The sequence below is a fragment of the Oncorhynchus tshawytscha genome, linkage group LG25 (assembly GCF_018296145.1).
Source record: "Oncorhynchus tshawytscha isolate Ot180627B linkage group LG25, Otsh_v2.0, whole genome shotgun sequence".
Taxonomy (NCBI): Eukaryota; Metazoa; Chordata; class Actinopteri; order Salmoniformes; family Salmonidae; genus Oncorhynchus; species Oncorhynchus tshawytscha.
The window spans coordinates 32,730,755-32,743,611 of NC_056453.1; the positions used below are offsets into that span (position 1 = coordinate 32,730,755).

The 12,857-nt window shown below is 40.5% G+C and overlaps 1 protein-coding gene across 1 annotated transcript; it reads left to right on the forward strand.

Moving 5' to 3' along the window:
* The first annotated feature begins 623 nt into the window (after positions 1–623).
* Positions 624–12,813, forward strand: LOC112247664 (phosphoglycerate mutase 1). Its single transcript, XM_024416476.2, has 4 exons — positions 624–905; positions 3,231–3,505; positions 9,752–9,932; positions 10,431–12,813. Exons 1-4 carry the CDS (start codon positions 767–769, stop codon positions 10,598–10,600), a joined length of 765 nt encoding a protein of 254 aa, XP_024272244.1. The 5' UTR covers positions 624–766; the 3' UTR covers positions 10,601–12,813.
* The last annotated feature ends 44 nt before the right edge of the window (positions 12,814–12,857 follow it).

Below are 12,857 nucleotides of genomic sequence, written 5' to 3' on the forward strand. Positions count from 1 at the left end.
GGTGCCCCGTTCAAAACAAAAATGACGCAATTAATCATTTGTCGTTGGCTAATTAGTAGGGTTCTGTGTTTTCAATAAAAAAAGTTATTTGCTTTTGATAAAAATGCTTTAAAATTAGAACATTTATTTTTTGGAAACGAGATTCTGTATGCTTCTGGGCGATGCATCATGCTGCTTGTTGACAAAATGACCAAGCGGCGCAGAAGGGCGCTTCTCCCTTCGGCTTTAGCCGATGACGTGGAGTGGCTTTTGCGCAGTTCAACCCGAGCCAGTGTAAAATAACTCCTATTGGAGGTGATGGGACTTTATTGGCATGGGAAACATATGTTAACATTGCCAAAGCAAGTGAGGTAGATAATATACAAAAGTGAAATAAACAATAAAAATGAACAGTAAACATTACACTCGCAGAAGTTCCAAAAGAATAAAGACATTACAAATGTCATAGTGTTGTATGTGCAAATATATATATATATATATATATATATATATATATATATATATATATATATATATAGTGTTGTAACGATGTGCAAATAGTCCTCTGTTTCATTGGTCTAGGAATATGCAGGAAGTACCGCAGGGGGATCCAATTAGACTGCTGTAAAAGAAAGAGCGAGAAAAATAGCCAATCGCATCACTCGTATCTTCTAGCGTCAAAGATAGCTGTCCATGTCCTCCCATTCCGTTGCTGTCTTTTCAATTGGAACATTTCCGTTTATTCCTTATTTTCGGAGCTTAATCAACGCAAAGGAATATATCACTTATGGCCGCCTACAAGCTGGTGTTGATCCGCCACGGAGAGAGCAACTGGAACCAGGATAATCGATTCTGCGGCTGGTTTGACGCAGATCTGAGTGAGACTGGAGAACGGGAGGCGAGGAGAGGAGGACAGGCCCTGAAAGGTGGAATCTTGTTATTTTTTATTTGACCAGCTAGCTACTCACTTTATATCAGACACAAACACATAAAATGTTTCCTCACTAAAGACACTGACATTGATTGTACATTTTCATAATCTATTTGAAATATCGGTCGCAACTGCTAGCCCTACAGTATTTTGGAAGCCTGTAGCTCCAGTCCAGTTGGCCATTTTGCTGCCTGAAGGAAGATCAATTTATCTTATTTGATGTCTATTCACTATAGAAATTGTAGTTGTGAAAACACTTGTTACCAATACCAGCAATGTCACGTGACGACCTCATCGATTTTGACATAGGATGGAGGTGTTTTGGTGGCTGTTTCCCACCGTGGTAAAGTTGGTTTGATTGTTTGATATTCGCCGGACCTTCAAACCTCAATTGCTCGTGAACGGTTTGAGCTACAGACTTAAGGCTGGTAGGCTCTTTATGGAGGAAAAAAGGGTTTAATTTTTTTTCTCCCGATTTCGACCGAGTTTTTAATAATCTCACAGCAACGATGTTGGCAGTCTGCTGCACATCCTATGCAATCTCTTGAGTGTGACACTCCGTTCCATTAAGCTACACACGAGTCATTGGACCAAGGCGTCTTCTGTAGGGGGAGTTTTATTAAAATCTTGATGCTCGGTCTGAACATTACTATGCATTAGTGATGCGCGGGTTGACTCTCAACCCGTAGTCCCTGTCGTAGCCTATCCGTTTAGGGATAGATGAGGGTCAGGTGGGTGGCTTGCGGGTTGAATAAAGATAAAACACCTTAAAAATCCATAAATGTATATTTATTGTTATTTATAGGCTACATGTAGCCTAAAATAATGAAATAAAAACCTATAAATGTATGATTCTTGTTATTTGTAGGCTACACATTGTAAATAACTGGATCTTATCTGACTTGCCTAGTTAAAAAACATAATAATAAAAAAAAAAATACATTTAGCCTAAAATAATGAAATAAAAACATAACTGTATAATTTTGTTATTTATGGGCTACATTTAGCCTGAAATAATAACCTTTCTGGCATTAGAGCATAAACCTAAACTTGAGAGCTTAACTGTACACTCACGCCAAATAGCCTACACACCAATTAACGTGCTTTTGGGAACCGGCAGAAAAAGTGCCAGGTATGTGTGATACAAATTCGACATGCACAAGATGGGGACTTTAAATAGGCGTATGGCAAGTCAAGGGAACTATAGTCTACTGTTCAGATGGGTTAAATGTAAACTGAAATCTGGACACTGACTGTAGGTCTATAACCACTCACATAGCCTTAATATTAACTCCTGCAGAATTTAAGCATTTCTTGCAGTAAATTTATGCCCCAAATGTAGGCAAAATTTAGACTCTGGGATGGGAGTGGAGAAATATGATTCTTTCAACTTGCGAGATTGTGAAAATGTGGTTAGATACCATCTGTTTTTATATAATTTTTTATATTAAAATAATTTTGTGAGGAGGACAAAGGATGTGCAGGATGTGTCCATCCCTTCTGAACAGTTTGAAGTTTCTAGGTGATGTGTCCAGAATTTGAATATTGTGATCATGCACTTTTTTGATGGTCCCTAACTAGTTGCATAGACCTTGTGGCAGCCTGCCTACAGCCTTGACATGATATTGTGATGCTCTGATTGAAATCTGGAAGCTAGACATGTGCAATGTTGTACACCTTTTCAAACCGTTTGAAGGTACAAATGTCCAGCGACTATGTCAAATCAACTTTACCATGGTTGTGACTGTACCCCTTGTTTCCACCTCGACCATGCCCTCATTCCATACCCTATGAAAGGTCCAGCTACTTCCTGGTTCAAGTCTAGGTTGAAGATGGCAATCTTATATTTTCGGCCTAGACAACTTGAACTAGGAAATGACTTGGGTGTGACTTTTATAACTAACCCATTACTTGTTCTGTGGTATTGCTATCTATGGTGGGCCTATTAGTTCAGCCCCCTTTTACAATGGACGAAGGAGCAACGGAGATCCTGCATCCACTGCTTTTGATGTCACAGCTCTTCCAATGTGAACATGATGTGATGTGAACATGATGTGATGTGAACATGATGTGATGTGAACATGACGTTCTAGATATGCTGCTTCATGCAATGAATGAAATCAAACTTACTCAGTGTGTTGGTTAGGGAAATATCTGGCTTTCTGACTCAAGTTTAGACATATGTGGGCCAAAACTTAGGCTTCTAGTAACCCTGATGATTTGATTTGAATTTGACCAGAGATGTTGCTTACATAGCAGTCCAACCACCCACCAAAATCAACCTGAATCAAACCCTGAACACATCCTTTCTCTTCCTCAGATGCTGGCTATGAGTTTGACGTGTGCTACACCTCAGTCCTAAAGAGGGCCATCCGCACTTTGTGGCTGTGTCTGGACAGCATTGACCAGATGTGGCTTCCCGTCCACCGGACCTGGCGCCTCAACGAGCGCCACTACGGTGGCCTGACGGGATTAAACAAGTCGGAGACTGCCGCCAAGCACGGAGAGGCTCAGGTGAAGATCTGGAGGCGGAGCTTCGATATCCCTCCTCCCACTATGGATCCGGACCACGACTTCTACACCGTCATCAGCAAGGTGAGGGACACACTCTCTAACATGGGGGAGAGTTGACCTGCTATGGCATCACACATCAACATAATTTGTGAATCTGTCTTTAGGCTCACTCACATTGGGAAGAGCCTATAGTGGCAGTCTTGTTTAGGGCTGTGGCGGTAATTGTCAAGCAAATAACTGCCTGTCTCACAGTAATTTACCGTTAATTAGCATAAACATATTTAGCATCTTCTGGCTTCCACAAATAGCCTACAAGCCACTGATGCAGACCTTTGGAACATATACATTTTTAAAAGTCTAAAAAAATCGATTTAATATATCCTACACCATCACAATAAATCCATTATTTATTTTATACAGGTCTAAATAAACATGATATGAAGAAAATGTAGTCTATTTCAGAAGAAAAGAATAGCATACTCTGAGTTGTCCTTATGTTAGGCCCTGATCTGAATATGCCATATGGCTGTGGGCTACACTAGCTCATTTAGCAGACAAAATTTGCTTAGAATTTGTATTATTTTATAGTATAAAGAATACAATTGAACATAGCTTAATAAAATAGAAAGGATTAGAATAGCACATGCAGCTATTCTGTGTTGAGTTGTAAACAAAGAAACTGGTCCTCCTATATGCTTCATTTAGAGAGATTTATGCAACTTTAGTTGTGATACAAACATTGGGCTATATGTTTTGATGTTTAATACATTCTAAGGCTGCATAATGGGACTCTAATGATGATTTGAAAAAAGTCACAAGCTGCCCACACTTCATCAGTCTTTCATTCACAATTTGACAAGAACTTGATATTCTCACCAGGCCTCGAATTTACCGGCGGCATTCCCCCTGTGTGACTGTAATGCCCCCTATAAAAATCCATGCCTTCTGCGGCCAAAGCTTCAAAGCACCTTTCACTCACATGGTTCTCTCAGATGTAGCCAATGCCCGTCCCGTGATTGGGTCCTTCTCACAGGCATTTCAGCTAAGAAGTAGTGAATGAAGACCGACACATCAGGGACGCAAATGCTCGTGTCACTCTTATGGAATTCTGAGGTGCATATTGAAGATGTTAGAACTGTCCACATGCATCCTACTTTTATCAGCCAACAAGCGGAGTAGGCCTAACGAACAGCCAAAACACTAGCCTGTATCAATATACCATCCCCATAGTACAAACGTTGTCCTTGTAATGGCTGTTGTCAGTGGAAGAAGGAGAGGACCAAAGTGCAGCGTGGTTCGTGTTCATCTTTTTAATAAGAAACTGAACACTTCAAAAATACAAAGTGACAACTGAAATAGTTCTATCTGGTGCAGACACACAAAGACTGAAAATAACCACCCACAAAACACAAAGGAAAACCAGCTACCTAAATATGGTTCTCAATCAGGGACAACGATAGACAGCTGCCTCTGATTGAGAACCATATCAGGCCAAACACAGAAATAGAAAAACTAACATAGACTGCCCACCCCAACTCACGCCCTGACCATAATAAATAAAGACAAAAGAAAGGAATAAAGGTCAGAATGTGACAGTCCTATTCTTTTGGTCAACTTGTCCTTCAGTGCCATAAATAAATATTCCAAACATGGTCTGGGACAGTAGTGGGATATGATAGAGCCCAAATTAATACAACTCGCATCAAAAAAAAAACATTTAAAGCAATGAGGATGATCGTTTATCTTAACATTTTGATAGACTATTAGGATATTTTTTCACATGCGCACAGTAGGCTACAAGCGAGAATGTTCCAAACACAATCAATTAGCGGGAAAAAACTCTTATTGAAAGTGACTGCAAATGTGATTACGCACGTAATGCTTTATTATAAAGGTGCATTTTCATGGTGACTATTATCTTCCCCAAACTTGAAACTCATGCACAGCCTATGTATGCCAGTTAGGCTTTACACCGGTTATAGAGCGGATTCATGTGCTTCATTTTAAGAAGTTATTTGGCCACTTTAGTTGTGGGACAAACCATATCAAAACATATAGGCCTATGGGCTAGGCTACATGAGGTGTGATACTGACCTTATTAAAACATATAGGCCTATGGGCTAGGCTACGAGGTGTGATACTGACCTTATTAAAACATATAGGCCTATGGGCTAGGCTACGAGGTGTGATACTGACCTTATTAAAACATATAGGCCTATGGGCTAGGCTACATGAGGTGTGATACTGACCTTATTAAAACATATAGGCCTATGGGCTAGGCTACATGAGGTGTGATACTGACCTTATTAAAACATATAGGCCTATGGGCTAGGCTACGAGGTGTGATACTGACCTTATTAAAACATATAGGCCTATGGGCTAGGCTACGAGGTGTGATACTGACCTTATTAAAACATATAGGCCTATGGGCTAGGCTACATGAGGTGTGATACTGACCTTATTAAAACATATAGGCCTATGGGCTAGGCTACATGAGGTGTGATACTGACCTTATTAAAACATATAGGCCTATGGGCTAGGCTACATGAGGTGTGATACTGACCTTATTAAAACGTATAGGCCTATGGGCTAGGCTACATGAGGTGTGATACTAACCTTATCAAAACATATAGGCCTATGGGCTAGGCTACATGAGGTGTGATACTGACCTTATTAAAACATATAGGCCTATGGGCTAGGCTACATGAGGTGTGATACTGACCTTATTAAAACATATAGGCCTATGGGCTAGGCTACATGAGGTGTGATACTGACCTTATTAAAACATATAGGCCTATGGGCTAGGCTACATGAGGTGTGATACTGACCTTATTAAAACATATAGGCCTATGGGCTAGGCTACATGAGGTGTGCAACTGATTTGAAAAAGTCGCAAAAAAAAGTTGTGTGCTGTTTCTTGCCTTAATGCACAAGCTGGGCATCATTCACAAGTGATAGGCTAATATTGCCACCCATCAGACAATTCTTAATTTTTTGTCTTGTCTTTACATATACTAAATAATATATGTGATATTAGTTTTTATTTAGAATGGACCAAAAAAAAAATCTATGCACTTAAATAGTGTATGGAGGACGCTTTCCCCATGGTTCATTTTCAGGCCAGCCAAGTAAGCTATTCTCCTGTTGCAAAGCAGTGTGCCTATTGCTTAGCCTATAGAAATGTTGCTCAACATGAGCTCATGGGCTCTCATGAAGTGTTTGATTAGATTATCGAATACATTTGCATTGATGTCAGAATGATTAGAGGGACAATAGAGTGCTGAGTACCAGACAGTTAAAGTTTGGTATGTTACTAATGACCATCAGCAGCATCAGAGCTTGGAGATGCCTAATTACCGTGACTCAACAGAGGGGCAGAAGTAGAGACTAGTATGGGCTGTGTGTTATGCTGAGGAGAGTGTTTTAGGTTATGTCTGTGTCCCAAATGACACCCTATTTTATATATAGTGCACTACTTTTAACTAGAGGAGTAGTGCACACTATAAGGAACAGAGTGCCATTTGGGATACAACCTATGTGTCTGTGCCCTCTGTCTGCACCACCAGGTCCCATGGGAAGACCACAGGCCAGGGTAGGGCAGGGAGGGCCAACTCTAGCCCGAGAGAGCTGCTGTTGTGTGCAGGATTTCGTTCCATCTTTAGCACTTATTGTTTAACTATAATCATCGATTTGATTGAAGTAATGATCTTTAAATTAAGTTGCTATGATCAGGACTGGATACAATCTACAGGGGCAGCATTTCCTCAAGCATACTGGTGGTTAGTCCTCCTGACCATTCAAACAAAATGGCTTCTGCCTCGCCTGGTCATACATGCATACATGTTTGAAGTATTTTTTAAATTCATGGTGCTCTTTATATAGAACAGGGTCTTTTGGTGTTGTTTCAACTCTCTGAGTTGATGTATTTCAGAGGAGTATGATGTAAGACGGTAAAGTTCAAAGTTAAGCTGAGATCAGAATCGATTGGTGAATGCGTCATCAGTATTGACAGATGTGTTAAAAATTGCCACGTAGGACTATCAGAGGTATAGAGTAGAGGTGCATTGGCCAACTGATCTTCATAGACTAAACATTTGGATAATGCAAATCGTTTGTCAGACTTATTCAATGTACAGTCGTGGCCAAAGGTTTTGAGAATGACACAAATATACATTTTCACATAGTCTGCTGCCTCAGTTTGTATGATGGCAATTTGCATATACTCCACAATGTTATGAAGAGTGATCAGATGAATTGCAATTAATTGCAAAGTCCCTCTTTGCCATGCAAATGAACTGAATCCCCCAAAAAACATTTTCCCTGCATTTCAGGCCTGCCACAAAAGGACCAGCTGACATCATGTCAGTGATTCTCTCGTTAACACAGGTGTGAGTGTTGACAAGGACAAGGCTGGAGATCACTCTGTCATGCTGATTGAGTTCGAATAACAGACTGGAAGCTTCAAAAGGAGGGTGGTGCTTGGAATCATTGTTCTTCCTCTGTCAATCATGGTTACCTGCAAGGAAACACGTACCGCCATCATTTCTTTGCACAAAAAGGGCTTCACAGGCAAGGGTATTGCTGCCAGTAAGATTGCACCTAAATTATCGGATCATCAAGAACTTCAAGGGGAGCAGTTCAGTTGTTGTGAAGAAGGCTTCAGGGCGCCCAAGAAAGTCCAGCAAGCGCCAGGACCATCTCCTAAAATTGATTCAGCTGCGGGATCGGGGCACCACCAGTACAGAGCTTGCTCAGGAATGGCAGCAGGCAGGTGTGAGTGCATCTGCACGCACAGTGAGGCGAAGACTTTTGGAGGATGGCCTGGTGCCAAGAAGGGCAGCAAAGAAGCCACTTATCTCTAGGAAAAACATCAGGGACAGACTGATATTCTGCAAAAGGTAGGGATTTGACTGCTGAGGACTGGGGTAAAGTCATTTTCTCTGATGAATCCCCTTCCTGATTGTTTGGGGCATCCGGAAAAAAGCTTGTCCGGGGAAGACAAGGTGAGAGCTACCATCAGTCCTGTGTCATGCCAACAATAAAGCATCCTGAGACCATTCATGTGTGGGGTTGCTTCTCTGCCAAGGGAGTGGCCTCACTCACAATTTTGCCTAAGAACACAGCCATGAATAAAGAATGGTACCAACACATCCTCTGAGAGCAACTTCTCCCAACCATCCAGAACAGTTTGGTGACAAACAATGCCTTTTCCAGCATGATGGAGCAACTTGCCATAAAGCAAAAGTGGCTCGGGAGACAAAATATCAATATTTTGGGTCCATTGCCAGGAAACTCCCCAGACCTTAATCCCATTGAGAACTTGTGGTCAATCCTCAAGAGGCGGGTGGACCCACAAACTCCAAGCATTGATTATGCAAGAATGGGCTGCCATCAGCCAGGATGTGGCCCAGAAGTTAATTGACAGCATGCCAGGGTGGATTGCAGAGGTCTTGAAAAAGAAGGGTCAACACTGCAAATATTGACTCTTTGTATCAACTTCATGTAATTGACAATAAAAGCCTTTGACATGTATGAAATGCTTGTAATCATACTTCAGTATTCCATAATAACATCTGACAAAAATATCTGAAGACACTGAAGCAGCAAACTTTGAAAATGAATATTTGTCATTCTCAACTTTTGGCCACGACTGTACATAGAACTGAAAGCACTGGACAGTTGAATGTTTCTTCCTTCTCTAGGGAATAAACAAAGATGTATTTATTTTAGGGAGTTCATCTGAGCCAATGTGCCTTTTGCTTGCTCTTTGGTGTCTAGGCCAGGTTAATGTAAAATCACTTTGGCTGCGTTTACACAGGCAGCTCAATTCTGATATTATTTTTACTATACTGAACAAAAAAATTAATGCAACACTTTCAACAATTTTACTGGGTTACAGGTCATATAAGAATCATTCCATTTTAAATAAATAAATCAGTCCCTAATCAATGGATTTCACATGACTGGGCAGGGGCACAGATTTGTGTCCAGAATTTGAGAGAAATAAGCTTTTTGTGCGTATGGAAATGTTCTGGTATCTTTTATTTCAGCTCATTAAATATGTGACCAGCACTTTACATGTTGTGTTTTATATTTTTTTTCAGTGTAATTGGTCTTTTGACCAATCATATCAGCTCTTCTGCCAATAATTGGGTAAAATATCATAATTGGGCTGCCTTTGTAAATAAAGCCTAAAATGACCACCTCTGATGTAAAAAGAGCTTAATAAATGTGATTTGATTGAAAGCAATATGATTGTATGAGGCTTCAGGCCCAGGTTGCTGTTAGGCATTTTTTTTGTTTGTTGACGTACTATATTTTCTTTAGGACCGTCGTTATGGCGACCTGTCGGAGGAGCAGCTTCCGTCCTGTGAGAGCCTGAAGGATACCATCGCCCGGGCACTGCCCTACTGGAACAACGAGATTGTCCCCCAGATCAAACAGGGCAAGAGGGTTCTCATTGCTGCCCACGGCAACAGCCTCAGGGGCATTGTCAAGCACCTGGACGGTAGGTAGTAGGAACTGCTTAGAACAGTGAATATCTCTAACCTCTTGGCTCTGGAGAGCCACATGATGTGCAGGTTTTTGTTACAGCCTAGTAATAATGCATATTTTTGGAAAATGAACACCAGTTTTTAATTCATAAGCTGTTCATGGTCACAATTAGTCAAATCAGGTGTGTTAGAGCTGGGCTAAAACAAAAGCCTAAACACCAATAAATCCCCAGGAGTGGAATTGGAGAACCCTGATTAGTTTCTAGGAACTACCTGTGGTAGTATCGTATATTCAGGGCTGAGGTTTTACACATTCTAATCGGCACATATCGAATGTATGATATTGAAAAAAAATTGCACACTGAAATATGTTGTACCTCAACCCTCCTGTGTAAGTGTCCATCTGTGTGCTCCTTATTTTTTTGTATACACTTTCTTTTGTCATTATATTTTAATTGACATGATTTACAGCGTGTTGTCAACCATGTCCTGCTCTGTGCTGCCCCCTGCAGGTATGTCAGAGGAGGCAATAATGGAGCTGAACCTGCCCACAGGCATCCCCATCCTGTACGAGCTGGACAAGAACCTGAAGCCCGTCAAACCCATGCAGTTCCTGGGGGATGAGGAGACTGTCAGGAAGGCTATGGAGGCCGTGGCAGCCCAGGGCAAAGCCAAAAAGTAGAGGGAGAGAGAGGGGGCACTTTGTGTATCGTGCAGTAGGAAGTTGCACTTATCTAGGATCAGATTTTAGCCTCCCACCAATTCCCAACCTTTCATTAGGAAGGAAGCATGTATAACTGACCCTAGATCATTCTCTGTGGGAAGCTTCATTCTACTCCATGTGGCTCAGAGTAGGGGTAAAGGGATATGGGTCGGAGTAGAGGGTCAACAATACTACAGCTCTCTCTCAAAGGAGCTCTCACACACTCTGTACATGCAGTCCAAGAAACAGGCACTAAGAATGTGTGTTCATATTCAACTCTACTGTGCATAGAAAGTTTTAAAAAATGATTATAAAGTAACTAATAAGTTAGTACAAGTGTATATTTATGGACCAAGCTACTTATATGGGGACCACTGACTATCAAATCACACAGTCATCATTCCACTGGCTTATTACTGTTTCTGTAAGTCCAACAAAAGTGTTTCCCCTGTTTGACGATGGATCACTGAGATTACGAATGTGGTGATGAAGCCTCATTTATTTGAAAATAGTTGGTCTTGCGTTATTATACTTCCAAGTTTCTCTAGAAAATAGTATATATTTAGATGTTAAAGAATCATTTTTGCACTTAAAAATGTAAACAGTCATGTGATTTCTACCCAAAGAAAACAACAACAAAAAAATAGCCAAATTAATAAACAGTTAAAACCACAAGAAGGGAGAAATAATGAATATTTGCACACCACACACGGTTGTACTGGTTCTTCAATTTTTGTTTTCCTCTGCCCTGTCTGTGGTTGCGCGATTCACTATATAACCACATCAGAAGTTGGACGACAGTGTCCATCTCCTCTTAAGGAGCCCCTTTTTTTTTCTCCATATTATGACATACCCAAATCTAACTGCCTGTAGCTTAGGACATGAAGCAAGGATATGCATATTCTTGATACCATTTGAATGTAGGAGAATATAATACATTAGATCTGGTAAAAGATAATACAAAGAAAAAACATGCTTTTTCCAAAAAAAATGTTCCATCTTTGAAATGCAAGAGAGGCCATTCATTATATGACTTAGGAGTCTAGGTACAATTCAGATTTTGGCCACTAGATGGCAGCAGTGTGTGCACAAAGTTTTAGACTGATCCAATGCACCATTGTATTACTGTTCAAAATGTCTTCCCAAATGTGCCTAATTGGTTTATTGATACATTTAAGTACATAACTGTGCATTCTCCTCAAACAATAGCATGGTATTATTTCACTGTAATAGCTACTGTAAATTGGACAGTGCAGTTAGATTAACAAGAATTAAAGTTTTCTACCCATATAAGACATGTCTATGTCCTGGAAAGTTTGCTTTTACTTACAACTGTCATGCTAATCACATTAGTGCACGTTAGCTCAACTGTCCCGGTATAGGGACACTGGTCCTGTAGAGGGTTTTTAAGAACTGTAGCAGAGACGAAATAGCTCTTTCTTCAATGCCCCCTTCCCTTGATATTGCTTCTGTGTGTCATGTATTTTCACAATTCACTGTAAAACCACAGAAGTTGACTGAATACCTTTCCTAGCCTTGGATGGTGCTTCTATGTGCATGTACTGCTGTTTAACATGTTTTTCCATCCCATTTCCTCTTGAGTAGTGTGTCCCATTGATACTGTTTTGTCAGTGGGATCAAACGTTTGGTACCTGCACTGTCATTCTTTTTCTGCTTTAGCCTACACCAGTGGCATTCAGGGCTAAACATTCATAGATGCAGATAGAAATAGATTGCACGTAACAGACCAACTCGCTTCTTCCACGTCCAAGCGAGCTGATTCGTTTATATACGTTTCATTTATATCTTCAACTTTGTGAGCATTCCACAGTCTGAGTAGGCCCATACTCTTAAGTTTATCTTAACCACCCTGTCTGCTGCTAGAACCACTCTTCTACTCTGAAAAGATTTGTGTTCATTTTATATTTGGTGGGATAACTTGACGTGTGCCTCTTCTGTTTGTAACACCTCTAAGTGGGAAAACTACAATGTAAGTACCCATTCCTATAGGGTATGCCTGTTCTATCCTTCCCCAGCCTTTCCCAAGACATTCTCCTTTGACATTGTTGCCAATCTTCTGACTGAAAGGAAAATCCTTTGTATTAAAAGGTTATTTATTAGTGTTAAACTTCATTGTAATGCACTGTTTCTGAAGCCTGTGCTGAACCAATAAATGTGTGGAAAAATAAAAACATGTATTTGGTCTATATTTTTATTATAGAAATCTAAGGACACT

Excerpts from the sequence above, each read along its gene's own strand:
- LOC112247664 (XM_024416476.2), top strand. The coding sequence starts at position 767 with ATGGCCGCCTACAAGCTGGTGTTGATCCGCCACGGAGAGAGCAACTGG. Across the intron at positions 906-3,230 it reads AGGAGGACAGGCCCTGAAAG|ATGCTGGCTATGAGTTTGAC; the intron begins GTGGAATCTTGT and ends TCTCTTCCTCAG. Across the intron at positions 9,933-10,430 it reads CATTGTCAAGCACCTGGACG|GTATGTCAGAGGAGGCAATA; the intron begins GTAGGTAGTAGG and ends TGCCCCCTGCAG.